The sequence below is a fragment of the Chiloscyllium plagiosum genome, unplaced genomic scaffold, assembly GCF_037043375.1.
Source record: "Chiloscyllium plagiosum isolate Xiang-an unplaced genomic scaffold, Cpla_swu_hap1 HiC_scaffold_18, whole genome shotgun sequence".
Lineage (NCBI taxonomy): Eukaryota > Metazoa > Chordata > Chondrichthyes > Orectolobiformes > Hemiscylliidae > Chiloscyllium > Chiloscyllium plagiosum.
Genome location: NW_028270156.1, coordinates 25,772,623 through 25,800,188, shown reverse-complemented (window position 1 = coordinate 25,800,188; position 27,566 = coordinate 25,772,623). Strand labels below are relative to the sequence as shown.

At 38.9% G+C, this 27,566-nt stretch overlaps 1 protein-coding gene across 4 annotated transcripts in view; it reads right to left on the bottom strand.

Annotated features, from left to right (window-relative positions):
* LOC122557695 (Wilms tumor protein homolog) overlaps nucleotides 1-27,566 on the bottom strand; it is a 94,579-nt gene that overhangs the window by 29,433 nt on the left and 37,580 nt on the right. For all 4 annotated transcript variants that reach the window (XM_043705546.2, XM_087996356.1, XM_043705543.2 and 1 more), the window contains exons 4-5: nucleotides 4,948-5,050; nucleotides 632-782 (exon numbers count right to left, since the gene is read on the bottom strand). In XM_043705546.2, coding sequence (XP_043561481.1) covers nucleotides 632-782; nucleotides 4,948-5,050 — 254 coding nt within the window. The remainder of the gene's footprint in view (nucleotides 1-631; nucleotides 783-4,947; nucleotides 5,051-27,566) is intronic.

Sequence of the window (27,566 nt, the reverse complement as noted above, 5' to 3'; positions counted from 1 at the left end):
TTTAATCATTGAATCATTTGACAGATTGCTAACACCAGAGGGCTGGATAGAATGGACAGTTTGGAGGCAAATGAGAAGTGGTTAGGAGTTGCCATGAATGATGCAGAAAGGTAAATGCAGACCCCTTTAATTGACAATAACTTAAACGACACAGGTTCAAAGCAGGAACATTTAGTTCTGATGTTCATAAATTCTTCGGTAATTAAAGAGAGTCAATGCATGTGCTATGGATTTCCAACCAATGAAGTATGCAGCTGATTGCTGTTACCTACAGTGAGAAGTTGACCATAATTGTAAGTCATCAGCCTCCTTTATATTGGGCTAGTGAGCCTCCTTACAAAAGGTCTTTCAAAGACAGGAGTGCTCGACAGAACATTGGTACTGACCATCAGCTGAAAACAGCCAAACTGAATGGAATGTAAACCAAACTGCATTCAAATTATTGGTTCTATCTTCTTTCCCTCTAGATTTTCTGACATCTCTGGCTCCCAAAATTTTGGGAACATCCTGCATCCAATAGCTGTTGATACAATTGTCACAAATGATCTACAGAAGTTATAAAATAATTACACTGCCTGTGCTGGTAAATTATAGGAATCACTTCAGTTTGCTGGTGCCACTCTGCCATTACCTGTATGTTTCCTGCTGTGCATTTGCAGGTGAGAGAGTTTGAAGTAGCGTTTATTACACCCAGGATAGGGACACATGAATGGACGCTTTTCGTTAGCCTCTGTGTTTGCTCTGACAATGGTTGGTGCAACTCCCGGGACCCTCCGAACATCCTGAAACAAGAAACACAAATAAAGATTAAACCTGATTTGGAGATGCCGGTGTTGGACTGGGATGGACAAAGTTAAAAATCACACAACACCAGGTTATAGTCCAACAGGTTTATTTGGAATCACTAGCTTTCACAGCGCTGTTTCTCCATCATGTGATTGTGGAATAGAATCATAAGACACAGATTAGACTAACTTTGGTGAAACTAACAATAGTTCATCTTTATCCTTGATGGATTGGATATAAAATCAATTAGGGTATAACTTTGCATTGTAGCTTTTAAATCTCAAAAATATTAAGCTAACCTGTTTGAGGCAAAGATTCAACAGAAGCATATCTAACCATTTCTCTTAGAGTCAGTGAATCTTACAGCACAGAGACCATTCGACCATCATGCCTGTGCCATCTCTTTGTAAGATGTACCCAATCAGTCCTACTTTCCCTGAAATATCTACACAAACCCTGCATATCTGTTTCTTTTTAAATATCTAATTCCCTTTCAAAGGTTACTGTTGAATTTGTTTCCTCCATCCTGCCATTGTGACCCCTTTCAGGCAGTGCATTCCAGACGCAACTCTTCACTGTGCGACAGTTTGACTCCTCGTATCCTTCCATTTTCCCAAGGAAACATTGTCCATAACGTGATAGAATTTGGAATTCCGGTTGAGAGGATAAACTTGAGTAGGAAATAACTGTGTGAAACTTAATTAGCAACTGGGAAAGAAGTTTAGTAGCAAAGACAGTCAAGGAACAATGGTAGATATTTAAGAAAATAGTTCATGACTAACAACAAATATACAACCCAATGAGAGAGAAGGATTCTAGTAAGGGGATAAACCAAATATGGTTAAGCTGGCAAGTTAAGGATAGCATCAAATTGCAAAAAAAACTTTGGCAAAAAATATTGGTATGTCAGAGGATTGGGAAAGTTTTAAAACCCAATCAGGTAACCAAAAAAATTGCAAAGATGGAGAAGGTAACCTTTGAGGGTAAGCTTGCAAGTTGCATCTCAAGTCGAACATTAAGAACTTCTTTAAATATATAAAAAAGAACAGAGGAGCCAAAGTTAATATGAGCTTCTTAGAAAACAAGGCTTGAGAAATAATAATGCAGAACTAGGAAATGGCAGAAGTGTTGAATAAATAGTTTGCATTAGTCTTCACAATAAACGTCACTAATAGTATTCCAAAACTGATAACTAATTAAGGGGCAAAACAAAGGGAAATTACTGTGATAACTTCAGCCAAAGAAAAAGTACTTTGGAAACTAATGGTGGTAAAGATTCATAGATTCCCTGGACATGATGGAATGCTTTCTTGGGTATTAAAAGAAGTTGCCATAGAGACAGGGGTTGCCCAGGTAGTAATCTTCCAAGAATCCTTAGGTTCTGGAAAATGCCAGAAAATTGTCAATATGACGTATTTATTTACAAAGTGAAGGAGATTAAACAAAAGATAGGCAAATATATGCCAATAAGATTAACATCTGTTATTGAGGAATTGTTAGTGTCAATTATAAAGGATGCAACAGCAGAGCGCTTAGAAACGTGTAATATGATTAAGCAGAATCAGCATGGCTTCATGAAGGGGGAAATTAGGCTTAGCAAATGTATTGGAATTCCTTAAGAAGATTGTAAGCAGGATAAATAAAAGAGAAGCAGCAGATGCAATATATTTAGATTTTCAGAAGACGTTTGATAAGTTACCACATGTTAGGCTATTTAATAGGTTAAGAGCTCATGATATTAGAGGCAGTATATTAGCATCGATAGAGGATTGGCTAACTAATAAAAAAAAGAGTTGCAACAAAGAGGGTATTTTCAGGATAACAATCTGTAAGTGGTGGAGAGCCACAGGGATCAATGCTGAGGGCACAATTATTTGCAATATACATTAGTGACTTGGATGAGGTAAGTAAATGCACTATAGCCAAGATTGCAGAAGACACAAAATGGTTGGGAATTCACTGAGGATGAGATAAAGAATCTGTAAAAGGTTATATACAGGTTTAAGGAATAGGCAAAAAACTTGGCAGATAAAATATAATGTGGGAAAATGTGAAGTCCCATTTTGGTAAGATGAATAGAAGAACTAATTATTATTGAAATGGAGAAAGACAGATTTTTAATCAGTAAGGGAATCAACAGTTATGAGAATAAGACAGGAAAGTGAAGTTGAGGATCAGCTAGGACCTCGCTGAAAGGAAAAGCAGACTTAATGGGGTGAATTGTCTCTTTCTGGTTGGCAATCATCCTAGATCCCTATTCTCTGGTTATTGCCCTCCTGGAAGTAGAAATATTTTATCCCCTTTGGTCCATAAACCCCTCAAGACATTGAACACCTCTATCAAGTCTCCCCCTAACTTTAGATAAATTATCTCAGCTTCTCTAGTCTCTCACTTTATTGAAGTCCATTTTTCCAGGTTTATGAATAGCCAGAAATATTGGACATCCTGAGACACCAGTCCTAATGAATCTTTCTTTGTTGTCATAATGTAGTCAGACATTTAAGACATCTGTAATGCCTAGAGGTAAAGCATAAAGTGCACCAGTACATGTGTTAACTTAATAGGTGAAACCCCTGCTATTCAGTATTTTTGGACCCTACTATTAGTAATTATATTACATCAGGTGTCTGTCTCTGACTTATGCCTTCACAACAGTCCAAAACACACATAATTCCTTCTTATTATCTGAACAAGGCCATTTGGAATTCAATGGTTTGCTAGTAAATTAAGATTGATGCTATGAGGCTTCACTGATGGCAGAACTTTTACATAGAATCTTAAACACACTGAGGACAATGAATAACGTGGTAAGTTCAAGCCCATACCTCTCCGCACAGTGAGTTGCTAAGTTTAGCCAAGAGTGAAGAAAACTAGATGACGTGCCAACTTTCTAAGACCAAAAAAAGCCTTCACCTTTGGTTGAAAAGTGGTATATTCCATAGGAGGCCATAGAGAAGGAATAAGATATAACTGAAAAAAATTATAGACTAGGGGAGAACAAGAGATCTTTTCTATTTTGTTAGCAATACAATTTTCATGCATAGCGTATAACGTTTGGGGTATTGAAGGAGGCCAATTGGTCCAGTGTGTCCATGCCAGCCAAAACAAGTTATTCAATGAGATCTCATCTTCCAACTCTAGTCTGTAGTCCTGTAGGTTGCATTGTGTCAACTGCACAGCCAAGAATTTTTTAATGAAATGTGAGTTCTGTCTCTGCGACCCTTTCAGGCAGTGACTTCTCTGGGTGAAAATTTACTCCTTACCTCTTTGAATTACTTTAATCTAAGTTCTCCTGCATATTGACCTCTCTGATAATGAAAATAGATTCTTCCTATCCATTCTATTCAGGTCTCATATAATTTTAAACACCTCAATTAAATCCCACTTCTGTCTCCTCTGCTCTAAGAAAACAAGGAAAAATTGTGTTTTAAAAAAATAATGCAACTTTACAACACCTTGTGTACATAATCCTTTTTTAAAAGTTATTGAGTACTCCTGTGATATTCATATTCAAGGAACTCATCTGCAGGGCCCAATATACTATCTGTTTAGAAAAGTATAGAAGGAAATTATATTATGGCATTAGGATCAACTGTTTGTCATTTCAGTTTCTATTGAAAGAAATGTCCTGCAGATGGAAGAACACTATACAGCACGAGTATTAATCATGATCTCCCTGTGTGAGAGGAAATCATAAATAATGTTTTATCAGTGTGCAATATATCAGACAGCAAGGTTTCACTGATAGGATATTATAATGATTAATATCAAGTATTACAAAGGCAGATAAAATCAACACTGATTGAAATTATTTTGCCAACTCCTCAAAAATATGCAGCAGGTAAGCTTGAAGAATGTAAACCTTCAAAATGCTGCCACCTTGATTGGTTTTCAGTCTGTGTCTTAAGTAAATGATAGAATGAGTGTTGAATCTACATTTTTTAAACCTGTTGATAGAAAACAGAATCTCCTTTGCTGCTCCTGTAGTGTTGAGAAAATCTTAAATTAGAACCATCTGTATGTACGAACAGTTTGTGTCGGCCAATCTGCTTTCACAGTGCCTACAATCAGCTTTCCCAAGGTCAGATGCAAAGGTTTAACTTTCTTGAAAGACTGTAACAGACACACATGTTGGAAGAAACAAATATTGCCATCACTCACCTGAAGCCCTCTGAACACCCCATGTGTATGTATTCTGTATTGCGTGCTACAGCTGTACAACATAGGAGCATTGTGATTGTCAGTCTCATATCCTGTCGCGTGGCTGTAAGGATAGTAAGAACAGAATGATTCTCAGTAATCATATTCTCCATCTGCTGGAATTTGGCATTGCATGCTGGCATTTATTACCTTAATAGATGAATGTACAATACAATAAGAAACCTGTAATTTTAACTTTGGACATCTCAAAATGTTTTATGGCCAAAAAAATTTTGTTTTATTTGCAGTCACTGTTGTTCTCAAAGGAAACAGCAGCCAATTGGCACACAGCAAGCTCCCTCAAACAGTAATGTGATAATTGACCAAATAATCTGTTTTAGAGATATTGGTTACTGGATAAATATTGGCCACAACACCAGGGAGAACTCCTAACTCTTCTTCAAATAGAGGGATGGAATATTTTACGTCAACGCAGCCCAAATGATTCAACAAAAATTCCAGAAGCTATTCCAGGTGTCAGTCCACAAAATATCAGATTTATTGGATTAGATTTCGTCACTTGTTTATCATTAGTTTTGAACTCCCAGTACTTATTATTCCCATAATGCACATTACACTACCATGCACAAGTAAATGCCAAAATTATCGTTTAGAGAATATGAAGGATTATTTGTGATGTGCACATAAACTTAATAAAAATCCTTAAGATGTTTCATTTGCCTTAGATGCACCTGTGCTCAGAGGGTAGCAAGTTGGCCCCGGCAAGAAAGGGTTATGGGTCAACCTGCCTCAACATCTCAAACAAAAAAAAACTGTACTAGCATTCAATATTGTCTTTTCATTGAGATATTAAACCAAGGCCCCATTCACTCTCTTAGCTAGAGGTGAAGGATCCCATAACACTGTTTCAAAGCACAGCATAGTTATATCTGGTGTTAACTGATTTTAACTTTGTAAACAGACTGGGACTACCATAGTATTAAGTGTGTGGACAGCAAGGAATTTGTTAAATATGTTCAAGAAAATGTTTTTTATCAATACATAGATGTACCTACAGAGAAGGAGCAAAACTTGAGCTTCTCCAGGGAAATAAGGCAGGACAAGTGACAAAAGTGTTAGTACGGAGCACTTTAGGACTAAGGATCATAATTCTATTATGTTTAAAATAGTTACCAAAAAGGAAAGGCCTTGTATAAAAGTTAAAGTTCTTAAATAGAGTAAGGCAAATTTTGATGGTATGAGACAGGAACTTTCAAAAGTTGATCGGGGCAGACTGTTCACAGGTAAAGGGATGACTAGTAAGTGGGAGGCTTTCAAAAGTGCAATAGCAAGAGTTCAAAAGCACTATTTTCATGTGAGAGTGAAGGGTAAGGCTGGTAAGAGGAGGGAACAAGAGATGAATAATGATGTTGAGGCTCTGCTCAAGAATAAAAAGGAAGCATACATTAGGTATAGACAACTGGAATCAGGTGAATCCTTTGAAGAGTATAACTTGTATAGGGGCATTCTTGATTTGGAGATGCCAGTGTTGGACTGGGGTGTACAAAGTTAAAAATCACACAACACCAGGTTATAGTCCAACAGGTTTAATTGGAAGCACACTAGCATTCTTGAGTGGGAAATCAGGAAGGCAAACAGGGGATACAAGATAGTCTTGGCAGTTAAGGTTAAGGATAATCCAAAGAGATTCTACAAGTACATTAGGAGCAACTATGGAGAGAGTAAAGCCCCTTAAAGTTCAACCAGGTGTTCTGTTTGTGGAACCACATGTGCTGGGACAGATACGAAACAAATATTTCACATCAGTTTTTACTATGGAGAAAGACATGGAGGCTAGGGAACTCAGGGTAATAAATATTGATGTCTTGATAACAGCCCACTTTACAGAAGGGGAGATGCTGGAGGTCTTAAAAAAGCATAAAGGTTAATAGATCACCAAGACCTAATCAAGTGTATCCCAGGATGCACTTTGTGGGAAGTTAGGGAAGAAATTGCGGGGCTCCTAGCAGAGATACCTGTTTACTTTATTGCCATGGATGAGGTGCTGGAGGACTGGAGGGTGGCTAATGTGCATTTATTTAAGAAAGGCTGTAAGGAGAAGCCTGGGGATTATAGATGGGTGAGTCTGACATCAGTGGTAGGTAAGTTGTTGGAGGGGATTCTAAGAGATAGCATGTACGTGCATTTGGAGAGGCAAGGGTTGATTAAGGATAGTCAGCATTGCTTTGTGCTTGGGAAATCATGTCTCACAAACTTCATTGAGTTTTTTGAGAATGTAACCAAAAAGCTTGATGAGGGCAAAGCAGTAAATGTTGTCAGAATGGACTTTAGTATAGCCTTTGACAAGATTCCACATAGTAGACTGATTAGTTAAGTTAGATCACATGGGATTCAGGGAGAGTTTACTAACTGGATGCAAAATTGGCTTGACAGCAGGAAACAGCATGATTTTGGAGGGTTGTTTTTCAGACTGGAGGCCTTTGATCAGTGGTTTTCCATAGGTATCATTGCTGGGTCCACTGTTATTTGTCATTTATACAAACAGTTTGGATGAAAATTTAGGAGGCATGGTTAGTAAGTTTGTGGATGATACCAAAATTGGTGGCATAGCCAACAGTGAAGAAGGTTATCTAAGATTAGAAAAGGATCTTTATCAATTAGGCCAATGGGCTGAGGCATGGCATTTTGGTAAAACAAACAAGGGCAGGACTTATACAGTTAATGGTAGGGCCCTGGATGGTGTTGTTGAACAGAGAAACCTAGGGGTTCAGGTACATAGTTCTTTGAAAGTTGTTTCACAGGAAGACAGAGTGATTAAGAAGGTACTAAGCTCGCTTGCCTTCATTGCTCAAACCATTGTATTTCAGAGTTGGTATGTCATGTCGAGGCTGTACAGGACATTGGTGAGGCACTTTTGGAGCACTGTTCTGGTTGACCTGCTATGGAAGGATATTTTTAAATTGGAGAAGGCTCAGAAAAGATTTACCAGAATATGGCCAGGAATGGAGGGTTTGAGTTATAAAAACAGACTGGATAGGCTAGGACCTTTTTTCACTGTAGCGAAGGATGTTGAGGGATGACCTTATAAAGGTTTATAAAACCATAAGGTGAATAGCAAAGGTATTTCCCTAGGTTAAGAGAGTTCAAAGCCAGAGGGCATAATTTTTTAAGGTGAGAGGAGAAAGATTTAAAAGGGAGCTGAGGGGCATCTTTTTCACACAGAGGGTGATTCATGTGTGGAATGAAATGCCAGCGGAAGTGGAGATGCATGTACAGTTACAACATTTAAAAGACATTTGGCTAAGTACATGAATAAGAACGGTTGAGAGGGATATGGGTCAAATGCAGATAAATGGGACTAGTTTAATTTTGGAAACTTGGTCAACATGGATCAAAGGGTCTGTTTCAATGCTATATGGTTATATAACTACGATTCATGGTGCCTTAGTTACCAATTATCCCTCACTCAACTGAGCAGATTATCTAATCAAAATCATTCTGCACAAATTTGGCTGCCAATTTTACCAAAACAGTAACTAAACACAAATAAGTGATGAACAAAGTAAATGGGATGTCCTGAGATTGTTAAAAAAAAAGCAAGTTTTAACTTTTTCCTTCAATAGTTTGAAAGCACCTTTTTATCTGTCATCTTTGAGCAGTTGTCCCATTAGTTTGGGAACATTAAAGCTTTGCACTTTTTTTTTAACCAGTGTGAACATTTGCACTAAGAAAAAGTACTATTTCAATTCAAAAGTTTCTTAGTTATCCATTATTTGACATGTTTGCCAATTTGGGTGGGGGTGGAATTGTGAGGACAAATGGGGGTGAAGGATGTGGAGAGAAGAGCACAGTTGAACACTACCAGCTCAGGCATAGCATAATCAGTGGCATCATGAACTTCTACATCCTGTAACAAAAAGATGTATATTTTTGGAGGGATTTAAACTAATACTATGAAATTCTTTTAAAATTCTGAAAATCATTCTGGAACAGCGATCTTTATACATCAGTTCCAAGACAACATATGACTGCAGTCATCATGCAGCCCTCTGAGGTAGGTGGCAATGAAATTAAATGGTTATATTTTTGAGTCTATGATAAGACTAAACAAAACAAATCAATTAGTTTTGCTTTGACTTCAGTTCAGAAGAAAACAAGAGTTTTCAAAGTTTGGGAGAAGATTTGTAGCTCAGGTCCTCGTTGTTGTGGTTCTGTTCGCCGAGCTGGGAATTTGTGTTGCAGACGTTTCGTCCTGTATCTAGGTGACATCCTCAGTGCTTGGGAGCCTCCTGTGAATTGCTTCTGTGATCTTTCCTCCGGCATTTGTAGTGGTTTGAATCTGCCGCTTCCGGTTGTCAGTTCCAGCTGTCTGCTGCAGTGATCGATATGTTGGGTCCAGATCGATTTGAGGACCCACTGAGGATGTCACCTAGACAGGGGACGAAACGTCTGCAACACAAATTCCCAGCTCGGCGAACAGAACCACAACAAAAACAAGAGTTTAATTTTAAAAAGAGAAAAGATTTCTGAGCAGCAAGTTTTTTTTTCATTTCAGTTCCATTTGGATGTACTAATCACTGCAGCAGCTGTGCTTTTCTTGTATGGGAAGCCTCCAAGCAATGAGAACATGGGTTGGAAGTTTCAGGATGTTAGAAGTGAAGAAGTTTAGGGTATCAGAATTGAGAAAGGTTCATGCCATCAGACTCAGAAAGGAATTATAAAATTGTCTCTACAGTTTTATAAAAGAAAATCGGAAGGAGTCAGCTAAATTGTTTTATGCCTCACTGAAGTAACACATTGAAAATTAAGCTCTGCTATTTTGAGAGTCAGCACAAAAATTAGAAATTGCAAAAAGCACGCATATCTGTCTTTGTACCTGTTTACAGAACGCATGGTTTCTGTACTTATGACAAATAAATAGATATGACATATAGATAAACAATTATGAACCATCAACATAGACCTCAACAAAGTAAAACTCTAACCACCTTATAAACATCCCCTCTGCACATGCATATAGACAGACAGAGACAGGGGGAAAAAGTGGGTGTCATGGTGAATGGAAAGATTTGGAAGGCAGTTCAGTGCTCCCTATCCACAAGGTTTGCTGAAATGATCTTATGCCAATCAAAATGCTGCTTCTTGATTTTCCTTCTCCAGAGACATAGGATAACTGATTCCCACTTATAGAGGTCTTTGACTTAGCAAATAAAAATCACAACTGATAGCAATTGGAAAAGAGGAAATAAACAGGCTATCCTCAGGCTTGAAATTATTCTTACTGCAGTTAAAAAGCATAGCCCTTTCACTTCCAGAAGTCTTTAGTGCCAAATAATTCACATCCCCAAACTATTCATCCACTGGAAGCCAATCACAAAGTGGACAGCAGGCAAAAGGCTAGTGTCATTGATAACTGGTCTCTAGTCGATAGACCAATCAGTTATTTGTTGCCAGCCAAAGCTCCATTTGTACATACCTCAGCTCCAATTCATCTGCAAATGAGGATTTCATTATTGCTTGAACAAGCTGCTATGAAAACAGTACTTACAATTTGTGTCAGATGACTTTTAAAAAGTGCAGCAATCCCTCAGCAATCCTTAGTTTTTAAAATATTGCAGAAAAATATTCAAAATTGCAGAAAAATGAAAAATATGCAATTCTTACTAAGGAAATTTAAAAGAGTTGAGATAGGAACAATAATTTCCCTGGACTTCAGTCTCTGTAACAGGTAACACTGGGAATTGGTAGAAACTTTGTTTTGCAGTTAGGATCGTTCTAAGTTGTCATGAATCTTATGTCATATGGTTGTTTTTTTTCTCTTTTGATGAAAGAACATTGCAGCATCATGTGAAAATGTTTCGGTGACAAACCATCATGTTAATTAACTAAAAATATTTAAATAAATTATCTATCAAGCCATGTTTCATTCTGGGATCTGCCTTCATCAGCATTACCATGACTGGGATGATAACAAAGTGAGGGCTCTTTGTGGGATTAGAATTCATTGAATTTAAGAGGAATTCATGTCATGTTAGGTTCATGGAGATACTGAAGATAAAACAGGAGTGAGGTTTATTGCATGAATTGCATTTTCAAAATACCTTAAATGTTACTAAGGCTTTCTGCAAATAACAAATGTAACAGTGGCTTATTTGAAATCTTGACTAGGATGAAACTAAGAGAGTTACAGATAAACTTAATGTAGAAATAAAATGGATCTTGTAAGCCTGAAACAATTGAAGTAATTACCCAGCATTCAGTATTCAATGTGGGACACCCTGAACTTTGAGTTATTGCTAGAATTAACTAAGGTTTAGCTAGAAAGGAATGCACTTAACTCAGAGATATAGAGAAAGTGAGAGAGAGAGCGAGAGAGCGAGAGAGAGAGAGAGAGAGAGAGAGAGAAAGAAAACTGAAAAGACTTGAATTGGAAGAAAAAGACAAAAGAGATGCAACGGGAGGAAAACAAAGGAAAAGGAAATAAGGAAATTTGAATTAGTCTATAAGGAGAGAGAGAAATAAAGAAAAATGAAAGAGATAACAAAAATAAAGATAGGGAGATAGAATTTAAAATGCTCAAACTCTAAAGAGATAAGAACATCAGACAACATGGTTTGGTAAGAGAAAATGTTAAAATAAAGGGAGAAAAAAGGTAGCAGGTTAGAGGTTGATTCTGATCTCAAAAAGAAATTTTATTTGACTAGAAATCTAAGTTTACAAAGGAGAATGTTGAAAGATTGGACACCTCATTTGAACAGATACCTTGACAGACAAAATGGCTAAAGATGTTTGGAACCTAAAGCTGTAACTTGTTGTAACAGGTACAACTACAAATTTGTATGCCAGGTTGTTAAAAAAAAAACAAATCTTTCAGAGGAGTTAATTAGGAGAAAATGTTATTTAGATGTGTAGATGGAGATTACAAACCAGTTCCAGTATCCTTTACAAACATGGAGGTGTCAACCAGATTTCTTGAAGTAGGGTCTCCAGGGAAAATTGTCATCAAACATTGAAGACCGTGATTCGAGGTTATTGTCAGTTACGTCCAAACATTCGGGGTAAACAATTGCTCTGTTTCTGTTTTCCATTTGGGCTGCCCCTAATGAGCCCCTAAAATTAATACTTTTGAACTGATATATGGACATGAGGTGAAGGACCCTTAAAACTGATCAAAGAGAAATCTATAACAAGGATCAGAGATTACACTTCCTGCCTGTGTTTGAGTTTCAGAGAGAAAATAACAAAAGAAAGAGAGTTGGCTAAAAAGCAGCTAAAAAGTGGTTGATGAACAATAAAAAGTAGAACAGCTAAAATGGATAAAATTCAAAATGTTATTGCTGAAGACAAGATGTTAGTAATGTTACTTATCTCTTGGAAAATATTAAAAGATTCACTGGACCTTAACAAATCAAAACAAAACTCAATGGTGTGCATTTTACAATCAATACTCCAGACAGGAAGAAAGATCAGTGAGTGTTTCATGTTAATATGTTAAAGAAATATTGTGAAAGTGAGAATGTCAGGAGAAAAGTGTTTTATGGTTATGAAAGAAATAGGGAGTGAGACTGAAAAATCAGAGGAAGTGGAAACAGTAAAACTAAAAAAATGTTATCTTCCAGTAGTCATAGAGTCACAGAGTCATAGAGCTGTACGACACGGAAACAAATGTTTCGGTCCAACTTGTTCATGCTGACCAGATATCCTAATCTAATCTAGTCCCATTTGCCAACATCCCGGCCCATTTCCCTCTAAACCCTTCTTATTCATATACCCATCCAGATACCTTTTAAATGTTGCAATTGTACTTGCTTCCACCACTTCCTCTGGCAGCTCATGCCATACATGCACCACCCTCTGTGTGAAAAATTTGCCCCTTAGGTCCCTTTTATATCTTCCCCCGATCGTAAACCTTGCCTTCTTGTTCTGGACTCCCCCAACCCAGGGAAAAGACGTTTCTATTTATCCTATCCATGCCCCTCACAATTTTATAAACCTTTATAAGGTCCCCCTGCAACTTCCAACGCTCCAGGGAAAACAGCCCCAGCCTATTCAATCTCTCCCGGTAGCTCAAATCCTCCAATCCTGGCAACATTTTTGTAAATCTTTTCTGAACCTTTCAAGTTTCACAACATCCTTCCAATAGGAAGGAGATCAGAACTGCATGCAATATTCCAAAAGTGGCCGAACCAATATCCTGTACAGCCACAACACGACCTCCCAACTCCTATAGTCAATCCTCTGACCATTAAAGGAAAGCATACCAAATGCTTCACTATCCTATCTACCTGCGACTCTACTTTCAAAGAACTATGAACCTGCATTCCAAGTTCTCTTTGTTCAGTAACACTCCCCACGACCTTATCATTAAGTGTATAAGTCCTGCTCTGATTTGCTTTTCCAAAATGCAGCACCTCACATTTATCTAAATTAATCTCCATCTGCCACTCCTTAGCCCATTGGCTCATCTGATCAAGATCCCATTGTAATCTGAGGAAATCTTCTTCACTGTCCACTACACCTCCAATTTTGATGGCATCTACAAATTTACTAACTATACGTCCTATGTTCACATCCAAATCAATTATATAAATGACGAAAAGCAGTGGACCCAGTACCAATCCTTGTGGCACACTACTGGTCACCGGCCTCCAGTCTGAAAAGTAACCCTTCCACCTTTGAGCCAGTTCTGTATCCAAATGGCTAGTTCTCCCTATATTCCATGAGATCTAACCTTGCTAACTAGTCTCCCATGGGGAACCTTGTCGAACACCTTACTGAAATCTATATAGATCACATCTACTGCTCTGCCATCATCAATCCTCTTTGTTACTTTTTCAAAAAGGAGAAAGTGAGGTCTGCAGATGCTGGAGATCAGAGATGGAAATGTGTTGCTGGAAAAGCGCAGCAGGTCAGGCAGCATCTAGGGAACAGGAGAATCGACATTTCGGGCATTAGCCTGAAGAAGGGCTAATGCCCGAAACGTCGATTCTCCTGTTCCCTAGATGCTGCCTGACCTGCTACACTTTTCCAGCAACACATTTCCATCTCTTACTTCTTCAAAAACTCAATCAAGTTCGTGAGACTGATTTTTCACACAAAAAGCCATGCTGATTATCCCTAATCAGTCCTTGCCTTTCCAAATACATATACATCCTGTCCGTCAGGATTCCCTCCAACAACTTGCTCACCACTGATGTCAAGCTCACTGGTCTATAGTTCCCTGGCTCGTCCTTACCACCTTTCTTAAATAGTGGCACCACATTAGCCAACCTCCAGTCTTCCAGCACCTCAACTGTGACTATCAATAATACAAATATCTCAGCAAGAAGCCCAGCAATCACTTCCCTAGCTTCCCACAGAGTTCTAGGATACACTTGATCAGGTCCTGGGGATTTATGCACTTTTATGCGTTTCAAGACATCCAGCACCTCCTTCTCTGTAATATGGGCATTTTTCAAGATGTCACTTTCTACTTCCCCACATTCTATATCTTCCATGTCCTTCTCCACAGTAAACACGATGGAAAATACTCATTTAATGTCTCCCCATCTCCTGCGGCTCCACACATAGGCTGCCTTACTGATCTCTCCCAAGATACCCTTTTGTCCTTAATGTATTCATAAAATTCCTTTGGATTTGTCTTAACCCCATTTGCCAAAGCTATCTCATGTCCCCTTTTTGCCCTCCTGATTTCCCTCTTAAGTGTACTCCTAATGCCTTTATACTCTTCTAAGGATTGATTCGACCTCTCCTGTCTACACCTGACATATGATTCCTTCTTTTTCTTAACCAAAACCTCAATTTCTTTAGTCATCCAGCATTCCTTACACCTACCAGCCTTTCATTTCACCCTAACAGGAATATACTGTCTCTGGACTCTATCTCATTTTTGAAGGCTTCCCATTTTCTAGCCATCCCTTTACCTACGAACATCTGCTCCCAGTCAGCTTTTGAAAGCTCTTGCCTAATACTGTCAAAATTAGCTTTCCTCCAATTTAGAACATCAACTTTTAGATCCAGTCTATCCTTTTCCATCACTGTTTTAAAACTAATACAATTATGGTCACTGGCCCCAAAGTGCCCCTCCACTGACACCTCAGTCACCTGCCCTGCCTTATTTGCCAAGAGTAGGTCAAGTTTTACACCTTCTCTAGCAGGTACATCCATATACTGAATCAGAAAATTTTCTTGTACACACTTAACAAATCCCTCTCCATCTAAACCCTTAACACAATGGCAGTCCCAGTCTATGGAGAAAGTGAGGACTGCAGATGCTGGTGATCAGAGTCAAGAGTGTGGTGCTAGAAAAGCACGGCAGGTCAGGCAGCATCCAAGGAGCAGGAGAATTGACATTTCAGACATAAGCCCTTCATTCTGCTCCTTGGATACTGCCTGACCTGCTGTGTTTTTCTAGCACCACACTCTCGACTCAGTCCCAGTCTACATTTGGAAAGTTAAAATCCCCTACCATAACCACGTTATTATTCTTACAGATAACCAAAATCTCCTTACAAATTTGTTTCTCAATTTCCCACTGACTATTAGGGGGTCTATAATACAGTCCCAACAAGGTGATCAGCCCTTTCTTGTTTCTCAGTTCCACCCAAATAACTTACTTGGATGTATTCCCAGGCATATCCTCCCTGAGTACAGCTGTAATATTATCCCTTATCAAAACCACCAATCCCCCTCCTCTCTTGCCCCCCTTTCTATCCTTCTTACAGCATTTGTATCCTGGAGCAGTAAGCTGCCAGTCCTGTCCATCCCTGAGCCACGTTTCTGTAATTGCTATGTTATCCCAATCCCATGTTCCTGACCATGCCCTGAGTTCATCTGCCTTCCCGGTTAGACATCTTGCATTGAAATAAATGCAGTTTAATTTATCAGCCCTACGTTGTTCTCTGCTTTGTTCCTGCCTGCCCTGAATGTTTGACTCACTCCTTTCCCCAACTGTACCAGTCTCAGGTTGATCTCTTTCCCCACTATTTCCCTGTGTCCCAGCATTCCCCCCCCACCCCACCTTACTAGTTTAAATCTTCCCGAGCACCTCCAGCAAATCTCCCTGCCAGTATATTAGTCCCCTTCCAATTCAGGCTCAATCCATCTTTCTTGTACAGGTCACATCTACTCCAGAAGAGTTTCCAAAGATCCAAAAATGTGAACCCTTCTCCCCTGCACCAGCTCCTCAGCCATGCATTCATCTGCTCTATCCTCTTATTCCTACTCTCATTAGCTTATAGCACCAGGAAAAATCCGGATGTTATTACCCACGAGGGCCTTCTTTTCAAATTCCTGCTTAACTTTCTATATTCTCCCTTCAGAATCTCATCCTTTTCCCATCCTCTGTCGTTAGTTCCAATGTGTACAATGACCTCTGCTGGTCTCCCTCCCCTCTGAGAACATTCTGCACCCTCACTGAGATATCCTTGATCCTGGCACCAGGGAGGCAACACACCATTCTGATTTTTTGCTGCTGACCACAGAAATGTTGATCTGTGCCTCTGACTAGAGAGTCCCCTATCATAATTGATCCTGACGTACCCTTCATTACATTAGAGTCAGTCTCAATACCAGAAACTTGGCTGTTTGTGCTACATTCCTCTGAGTGTCCATCACTCCCTACATTTCCAAAACACCATACTTGTTTGAGATAGGTATAGCCATTGAAGATTCCTGCATTACCTGCCTACCCCTCCTACCTTTCCAGGAGTTAACCCATCTGCCTGACTGTATCTGCGGCTTTTCTCCCTTCGTATAACTGCCAGTAATCAGAATGGAGATTCTGGAGGTGCTTGAAATGTGAGAGAACATAACATTCTATCTTCCAAAAAACTATCTAAGTGACCTATCTAAGTGATTTATAAATTGATTTATGTGAGTAGGCTAGAAGGTCTTTGGCTATACATGATGCCGATGTAGGGGATGCGTTACCATAAAACGATAACCTTACGTATTCAATCTGGACAGGTTAGCTCAAGTGAGGTAAGAGATTAAGTTAATGATAGATAATGGCATTATTGAATCAGAACATAGTAGCAGGAGCTTACCTATTATTATCGCACTGAAACCCCAGATGGTTCACAAGGATCTTGTATTTGTTATTGCAAATTCAATACAATTACAAAATGGACTCACATTAAATTCTTAAAAAACTCCAAAATTGACGAGTTAAAAGAATATTGTTCAATTCAATTGATGGATACAGCCAAAGAAATATCTGCTTTTGTAACACTGGATGGAATTCATCAATGTAAGATCATGAGGCTTGAAATGAAAAAATATACAAGCAACTTTTCAAATATTAACCATAGTTATTAAAGGACTACGTAACAGAAATGTTTATTTCAATGACTTGCCTGTCTTCAGGCAAACCTGGGATGAATGTTGACATCAATTGTTTGATCAGCTACAAGGAGCCAATTTGAAACAAATCCAGTAAATGTGACTCATTTGAGCCACACTGTGTGATAAGATCAGGAGATACCCAAGTGAAAATTAAAGCTATTTTGGATTTTTCCATGCCTAAGACAAATCATGGTATTTTTTATTTACTCAGGAGATTTGGGCATCTCTGGTTAGGCCAACATTTATTGTCAATCTTTAATTGCCCAGAGGGCAAATAAAAGTTTACTACATTGCTGCAGGTCGAGAGCCATGTGTAAGCCAGATCAGGTAAGGATGGCAGTTTCCTTCCCTAAAGGACATCAGTGAACCAAATGTTCTTTTTCTGACAATCAACACTAGTTTCATGGTCATCATTAGATTCTTACTTCTAGATTTTTTAATTGGGTTCAAACTCCACCACCAGCTATGGTCAGATTCAAACCCTGGTCCCCAGAAAAGTACCTTGGTCTCTGGATTAATAGTCTAGCCGTAATACCAACAGGCCTTCACCAGCCCAATTCTGCTTGAATGCAGTTTATTCTGAACTTCAGTACTCAAGTGGTTCCGTGAAGAAATTTATTGAATAAAGAAATAACTGTGCAAAAGAATGTCAGAATACATCTGACAGCTTGAAATCTGTGCTGAAAACTGAGTTGCCTTTTAGTAATACTTAAAAATGACAATCCATTTAAACTGGCTGTTCAGACCAGCGATGTTGACGTGTATGTCATTTTACTATAAGAAGATGAAATAGGGATCAAATAAGCAGTCAGAAATTATTTTTCCCCCCAGAAATTAAATGTTAGTCAATAGAAATATTCAATAGTGCAGACAGAGATATAGAGGCTGTGCTGGCTCTACAAAAATTTACAATTGAGATATTCAAGAACTACGAAGAGACTTTGTTTTATACAAACCATAACCGCATGATTTTAAGAGTCATAGAATCATAGAATCATACAGCATGGAAATACATCCTTCAGTCCAACCAGTCCATAGCAAACATAATTGAAAAATGTGTTGCTGGAAAAGCGCAGCAGGTCAGGCAGCATGAAAGGAGCAGGAGAATCGACGTTTCGGGCATAAGCCCTTCTTCAGGAATCCTGAAGAAGGGTTTATGCCCAAAACATCGATTCTCCTGCTCCTTTGATGCTGCCTGACCTGCTGCACTTTTCCAGCAACACATTTTTCAGCTCTGATCTCCAGCATCTGCAGTCCTCACTTTCTCCTAGTTGATTTTAACCTACTGCGAATCCTCTTGCAAGGATGCCTTCCTTGAAAAAGCTCTCCTCCTCCCTCTACAAGGATCTAAAGATTCCTGAAGAAGGGCTTATGCCCGAAACGCGATTCTCCTGCTCCTTTGATGCTGCCTGACCTGCTGCGCTTTTCCAGCAACACATTTTTCAGCTCTGATCTCCAGCATCTGCAATCCTCACTTTCTCATAGCAAACATAATCCCAAACTAAACTAGTTCCACCTGCCTGCTGCTGACTCATATCCTTCCAAAGCTTTCTTATTCATGATTTGGAGATGCTTTGGTGTTGGACTAGAATGTACAAAGTTAAAAATCACACAACACCAGGTATAGTTCAACAGGTTTATTAGGAAGCACTAGCTTTCAGAGCACTGCTCCTTCATCAGGTGGTTGTGGCCACAACCACCAGTGGTACGAAAGTGAGTGCTTCCAAATAAACCTGTTGGACTATAACTTGGTGTTGTGTGATTTTTAATTTTCTTATTCATGTACTTATTTGAATGTCTTTTAAGCATTGTAACTGTGCCCACATCCACCAATTCCTCAGGAAGTTCATTCCACACGCGAAGCACCCTCTCTGTAAAACATTTGCTCCTACTGTCTTTTTTAAATCTCTCTCCTCTCACCTTAAAGATAAAAATATGTCCCCTAGTCTTGAATTCCCCCATCCAAGGAAAAGACACCTACTTTTAACATGATCTACACACCTCATGATTTTATAAACCTCTATAAAGTCAGCTCTCAAACTCCTACACTCCAGTGAAAAAGATGCCAGTCTTTCTTTATAATCCAACCTTTCATACTTGGCAACTTCCTGGTACATCTCTTATGAACCCTCTTTGGTTCAATAATATCCTTCCTGTAGTAGGATGACCAGAACTGGACACAGTACTCCAGAAGAGGTCTCACCAATAGACTCCACTCTAGTCTCAGTTCATATGGTGCTGACGCTCTCATCCATTCACTTGTTTTACCTCTATATTTGACTATTCTGACACGCTCCTAGTTGGCTTCCCACATTTAACCTTCCTGTAATCTTGAGGCCCACCACCCCTGTTCACATTGGCCAATGTTCTGGGTGAAGTACCACCAGCATTTTAAAAATTCTGATCCCAGGTTTCAAATTTCCTATCTACTTCTGTAACTCCCTCCCACCTCACAACCCTCGCCATCTTTGTAAGCTCCTCCAGCCTCACAACATCCCCTTATTTCCGTAACTTCTTCCAGCCTCTGAGTTGCCTCAATTTCTCTTGTTCTGTTTTCCTCCAATTTTAATCGCTCCACCACTGGTTGTCAGTTACCAAGGCAACAAGCTCTGGAATCATCCCTAAACCTCGACTCATTTTCCTCATTTAAGATAATCCTTAAAACGTCCCTCTCTGTCCCTGATTTTGGTCACCTGCCCTAAAATCTCAATGTGATCTTGTCTCAACTGTCACCTTTAAAATGTCTATGAACCACCTTGGAATATTCTTCTATAGAATGGTGTTACATGATTTCAAATTGCTGTTCTTGTTTTATATATTCATCACTGTTCCTTCATCATCACTGCGGGCATAACCCAAACCTTCCAAACTTGGCAACATCCTGGTACATCTCTTATGAACCATCTCTAGTTCAATAATATGCTTCCTGTAGTGGGACAACCAGAACTGGACACAGTACGCTAGAAAAGGTCTCACCAATGTCCCACCGGACTCCACTTTAGTCTCAGTTCATATGGTTCAATTACCTCATAGCATTGTGGGAACACCTTCACCACACACACTGCAGGGTGCACAAACATCATCTTCTGCACTGGGGATATGTAATATTTGCTGAAATCTCTTAAAATTCTGGAGACTATGACAGAAATTCAAGACTGTTTTGTTGGAGTTTGATATCACAGTCATATAATTTAAAATCACTTATTTGGCTTGGAAAGACAATATTATAGTGAATTCTTTGACAAGAGCAAAAATGCTTAAAGCCAAATTATGCGATCAAAATTGACTTGTATAGGATATGACTGTCAGGACATGAGTTTAGATTTAATGTAAGCATGTTACTACTATTGATGTGGAGAAAGTGAGGTCTGCAGATGCTGGAGATCAGAGCTGAAAATGTGCTCTGGAAAAGCGCAGCAGGTCAGGCAGCATCCAGGGAACAGGAGAATCGACGTTTCGGCCATAAGCCCTTCTTCAGAACTACTATTGATGTAACATACAAATTGTGTTAAAATAACTTTTTGATAAAAAAATTTAAAATCCTCTTAAAGACACATTTTCATTTCTTCTTTGAAAGGAGGTGTGTACCATGCTTTTGAAGTTTGATTAGTGCTGTGACTTTGTAAAAATAAACAGAAAATCATTCTGGAACAGTGACTTACATGCAATTAGTCCCAAGAAGACATCTGACTGCCATCAAGTGCCAGCAGACCCCTGTGGCATTAGTTGAATAAAATGTTTATACATATGAGTTTATGGTAGGCTCATTAATTTTTGACTTCAGTTCAGAAGAGAGCAGTGGAGTGTAGTTCATAAGCAAGAAAGGTCTTCGCTTGGCAGATGCTTTTTCCAGTTCAGATCAGAGGAACTAGCCATTGCAACAGTAGGTTTTTTTTAACGTTTGTGAAGCTTCCAAGAAAATTTGAGATAAAAGCTGTGAGTTGTTAGAGGACTGAAAAATGTTTAGGCCATCAGAATTGTTAAAGGTTTACTCCAACAAACTCAAAAATGATTTGTCAAATTATCTCTTTAGTTCAAGATGTCAATTAAGTTGATACTTAAAGGATTGAGATAGGAGTATAATTTTTCCAGGTTTGAGTTTCTATAACAGAGAGCATTGGGAAAAAAAAATATAGAAAACTTGTTTACTGTTAATGTTAAGATCTGTCTGGACTATCTTCCATAATTATATTTCTTGCGTTCTTTGTCTCTTGTGTAATAAACTTACATTCTCTTGTTAAAGAGTCTTTGCAGCCTGATGTAAAACTGTTTCAGTGATTAACCACCATCTCACTTAAGAGAAATTAAACACATTATATATAAAGTCAAGATTCCTTCTTGGATTTAACTTGTTCTGTACTACTATTAAGTGGAATCACAATGCTTCACAATGGGCTAGATTTCATTTTGGTGTTATGTAAAGAACACGTTAAGGATATTGTTATACCAAAAACAAAAGCAACTCCTTGGACCACTGGATGGTTCCAAAAAAGAAAGCTCAGTACTTACACCACAATTCAGTCCTATTTCATTATCTCAGACCTGACAACATTTTCTGTTGGTAAAGATAATATACATATATATATAATATATTAATTATATTAAAGCATCACACTTAATGAATCACAGCAGTGATCAAACTGCTGAGAACAACCATTTGACAATGTGCAGAAAATTGACAGCAAACACTTTGAAAAGTAGCATTTTTATTTTACTGAGAGCAAATCTGACATGTAAAAGCAGCTGTACCCAGGCCAGCAGTTTGCAATCACAGTGAATGTTCAGGCACCTCTCATTTAGGCAGTAACATTCACAGGCAAACAGCTTGCATTAGTTTCTAAATCTACCACTGTCAGAATCATTCCAAGCTCCATATCATGTAGTAAAATTGAACATGAGTTATAATCAGCAACTGATTCTAATCCCCAAGGATTTATACATATGAATTAAATGATGGGCTGTCACAGAGCTTCATCCATCTATTTACACATGTAATGTAATCTGTCTGGACTAATTTTCTTTCTTTGAAAGCTGTAGCCTTACCATGACAGAATTATATTACTCGCTCTTTTGACCATTTACAGGTGTAGAATGAAAATTGTGTTTACTCAGCTTTGGTAGATTCACAAGCTTGATCGCAAAATTATAAAATTGTCATGATGCAGAACAAAGTCTTTCGGTCCTTCATACCTGCATTGGCTCTCCAATTGAGCACCTTGACTCAGTGTCATTCTCCCATCCTTTTCCCTTAACTCTGCAAAATATTTTATTCAAATAATCAGCCAGTGCCATCTTGTATTCCTCAATTGAACTGCCTCCACCACATTACTTTTCAGAACTGAACCACTCACTGCATGAAAAAATTATAATTTAAATGTGTTTAAAGTTTCTCATAGCACTTCTTTTATTAAATGAAAAGCAAAGCGTATAGAGAAATGCACAGTATTTAGAATGTTGACTGACTTGTCATAGTCATGTGACACCTACCTCTGCTATAAGTGCCTTTATGTGCAGTCTGTCACAGATATTAAATGCACATCTCTTATAATATACCATAAAGCCTACTTGTATTAACAGATCCCTGACTGCCAATCTTTCCATCACCTTTCACATTTGTTAGAAAAATCTACTCCATTTGTGATAAAGAAAGTTGACACCAAGAACTTTGTAGTGTTAATTCTATGCTTAAATGCTATCAATTCCCTTCTTAAAAGACAAATACTCCAGCTTCTGTTATTCAAGACAAGATCCAACATCCCATACATTGTAATCTTTCTGAGGTGGAACCAATCTATATTCAAGCCAGCAGATACTGCAGTCAGAAATATATCCTCTACTCCACTCCATTTTTCATACCCACAAAGTTAATGTGAGTATTAACCAGGCATTTACAGCATATCACACCACTGCAGACTTGTTCATACTGAGGAAGCAGGATACATATTTGACACAAACAATTTCAAACCTGCATTTAATACAGTGAATGAGACAAGTCAGCTATTGTCTCATATCTCACAGCTATGTACCACATCCTGTGGTTGAACTCTCAAATTATCTCACCCATCAGATCATGGCACATAAGTCACACAGGGAGGATTTAGAGATCTATCAACATCATACCATTCCACAAGACAGCAGCTTTTCCGTCTGTGACATCAGGCTATACTTTCTCAAGAAACAAAGTTGCATCCATTCTAAACAATCAACCACTTGGTAACAATAATGTTAAGGTATAGATATTTTCTAATCAACCTGTTCAGACATAATATTATACACCTATGAAGCAGGTGAGATGTAACCCAGGCCTACTGCCTCAGACACAGGGTACTACCACTACACCACATTACTAACCAATCATCAGCAAGAATGATTACATATATACTGACCAATTAGCTGCAAGAATATAAATATATAAATTGACTAATCAGCCACAAAAATATTGCCATAAACTGACCTAGTACAACCACAATGGCCTGACCAGTCAACAGTAAGATTCCTTCCCCCACAATATATAACAATCTCTCAGTTGGTCCAGCTATTCCTTTAAATCATGTGCAGTGTATACCATCTAAAATGTTCTTCTAAAGAATTCCCCTAAGATAACAACTGCTCTTTTCAGAGCAAGATTTCAGATGGTCCAACTGCTAATTCATATTCCTCAAGACTATTTGAGTGTTCATAATCTCCCATCTACTTTCTTGACCAAAAGAATCAAGTGGTCTACAGCACATGTTCATTGAGGTACAAGTGTCAAACTACTATCACTGAACACAAAGCGAAGGTCAATGATAAGACCATAAGACCATAAGATAAAAAAGCACAGACCATTCAGCCCAGTGAGTTTGCTCCACCAATCAACTATGGCTAATCTACTCGCAGACCCAGATCATTGGTCTAGCTTGTTGGCTGTGCTTCCTGAACAGAAAATGTGTTGCTGGAAAAGCACAGCAGGTCAGGCAGCATCCAAGGAACAGGAGAATCGACGTTTCGGGCATGAGCCCTTCTTCAGGAATGAGGAAAGTGTTCCAGCAGGCTAAGATAAAAGGTAGGGAGGAGGGACTTGGGGGAGGGGCGTTGGAAATGTGATAGGTGGAAGGAGGTCAAGGTGAGGGTGATAGGCCGGAGTGGGGGTGGGGGCGGAGAGGTTAAGAAGAAGGTTGCATGTTAGGAAGGCGGTGCTGAGTTCGAGGGATTTGACTGAGACAAGGTGGGGGGAAGGGAAATGAGGAAACTGGAGAAATCTGAGTTCATCCCTTGTGGTTGGAGGGTTCCTAGGCGGAAGATAAGGCCCTCTTCCTCCAGCCATCATGTTGCTATGGTCTGGCGATGGCGGAGTCCAAGAACCTGCATGTCCTTGGTGGAGTGGGAGGGGGAGTTGAAGTGTTGAGCCACGGGGTGGTTGGGTTGGTTGGTCCGGGTGCCCCAGAGGTTTCTCTGAAATGTTCCCCAATATAGAGGAGGCCACATCGGGTGCAGCGGATGCAATAAATGATGTGTGTGGAGGTGCAGGTGAGTTTGTGGCGGATATGGAAGGATCCCTTAGGGCCTTGGAAGGAAGTAAGGGGGGAGGTGTGGGCACACGTTTTGCATTTCTTGCGGTTGCAGGGGAAGGTGACGGGAGTGGAGGTTGGGTTGGTGGGGTATGTGGACCTGACAAGGGAGTCACGGAGGAAGTGGTCTTTTCGGAACGCTGATAGGGGAGGGGAGGGAAATATATCCTTGGTGGTGGGGTCCGTTTGGAGGTGGCGGAAATGACGATGGATGATACGATGTATATGGAGGTTGGTGGGGTGGTAGGTGAGGACCAGTGGGGTTCTGTCCTGGTGGCGATTGGAGGGGCGGGGCTCAAGGGCGGAGGAGCGGGAAGTGGAGGAGATGCGGTGGAGGGCATCGTCGATCACGTCTGGGGGGTAATTGCGGTCTTCCTGAAATTGTGCTTCCTGAAGTCTCCATTATTGGTAGAAGTCTTAGTCTATCTCCTTACCAACTGCAAAATTCTTAAAATCATTTGAGATAAAACATCTCCACATACATATTAGTGGAATGTGATTCATGTATGGCTGGCACAGGTGAAATGGACCAAATAGTCGCCTTCTGTGCTTTAAAATTTGAAAGTTATTTTTGATTCTGTTTCCATTTTCCTTTTTTGGAAGGCATTCCAGATCATTATTTGCTGCATCAAAATTGTTTTTCTTATTATTTTCCTAATAACCTTAGACCTGTCAAAAAACAAAAGCACAGTAATGTGGATGCTAGAAATCTTAAATAAGAACAGAAAGTTCTGGCAGCACTTAGCAGATCTGACTGGATCTGTGGAGAGAGAAAAAGAGTTCATGTATGCTGCCAGACCCATTGAGAATTTCTGCTTTGTGTTACCTTAAAGCTCTGTCCTCTGATTACTTGAACTATTAAAAATATATTCTGCTTATTTACTCTATCAAGATTGATTTTCAAGATTGCGAACAGCTCCATCAAATCATTCATCTCTAATCAAAGAGAACAGTTTAAGTGTCTTAATCTCTAGCCACTGGGACACTTTTCTGGGACACTTATTTTGAAATCAGGGGTAAACCATTTTTAAAAAGCATGTCCATGGAATATAACACATCCCAAAACCACATTTATCGCCTCTTTCTTACTTGCCTTTGATGGTATTGTCCTACTTGGATCCATTGCAGTGCTTGTTTTTATGATTCCTACTCAGCCCACTACATTTGCTGAAGCTTGGCTTTGCAACAAAACAGTGACCATTGCTTTTGTTAATTCCCTATTGTAAAATTTTGTTTGGGTTTGTCAGTGATTCAGAGAGTAATGTTCCTGCCTTGGAATCAAAAATTGGTTCAAGTTTTACTCCAGACATTTCAAAACATCATTTTGGCGGATTCTCCAGTGCAAAGTCTTTTTTTGGTAGAGGTGTTAACCTCATTGCCTGAAAATAGATGTAAAAGATCACTGTTTGAAGAGTGACAGTGCATAAAGATCAAAATGTAACCTTAACCCAAAATATCTGTTCATTTCCCTATTGCTGTTCTCTGTATAAATTGATTGTTACACTTCCTACATCACAATAGTGACTACACTTCAAAAAATATTTCATTTCCTGTCTGATACATATGTCTGATTCGTTCAGGTATATGTTTCCCCATTTTTTTGTTGTTGACATCTTTGCCTTCATTTGTTACATTACCTGCTGAAATTTGAAGTTGGCAGAGCAAATTTTCTGATTACACATTCCTGCAGCAACTCATGATATTAGCGAATGATCTCCATTATTTCAATCCAGAGCTTTCCCTTACTGTATTCATTTATGGAGCACATATATTACAATTCAGTTTTGTGATTTAAAACTAGTGTTTGACGTGGTGCAGTTTACTTCAGTCACAACGCATCATGTTTAAAACTGGTCACCTTGTCCCATCTCCTGACAACATTCAATTGCCAAATAGAGAAAAGAACAGCAAATACCCAATAGACACAGAGAATGCTGAAGAACCTCACCATGCCTGGCAGCAACTGTAGAGAGAGAAACAGAGTTAATATTTCAAGTCTGGTATGATTGTTCTTCAGAAATGGTTTCTCCTGCATTCGATCTGTTTGTTTCATATTTTAGCAAATATGTAGTATTCAAATAGAAAAACTTTATAAAGACGAAGTAAGTCAATCAACAGCTACTTACATTTATTTAGTTCCTTTGAGGGAGTAAATTATCTTTAAGGATTTTAAGACATTATCTGATATGATAGAAGATTTCAAAATCATGAGAGGTCTGGTGAGAGAAGTTAGACTAAAACTGGAGAAGCTCATAAACGGATCCAGAAGTAGGGGTACAGTTTTAAAGTGTTTTGCAAAGGAAGCAATTGCAAGGTAAGAATAGTTAAGAGTCTGGAATGCACTGCCTGGAAGTCTGATGGAGGAAGGTTCAATTGAAGCATTTAACAGGGCTTTAGATGATCATTTAAATAGAAAATGTGTAGGATTACAGGGAAAATTGATGTCAATTTGAAATGGCCAGAGAGTAGGTGCAGAAATTATGGGCCTTCTTTGGCACTGTAGCATTTCTATGATTCTGTAATTCAATGAAAATTGACACTGGTCCACATGAGGAGATATTAAGATAGTAGACCACAATCTTGCTTAGAGGAGTAGGTTTCAATGAGTAACTAAAAAATAATGAGAGAGTGGAGAGATTTAGGGAAGAAATTCCAGAGCTCTTGGGCCAAGGTAGCTAAAGACACAGCCACCAATGAAAGAATAATTTTAAAAATGGAATGCAT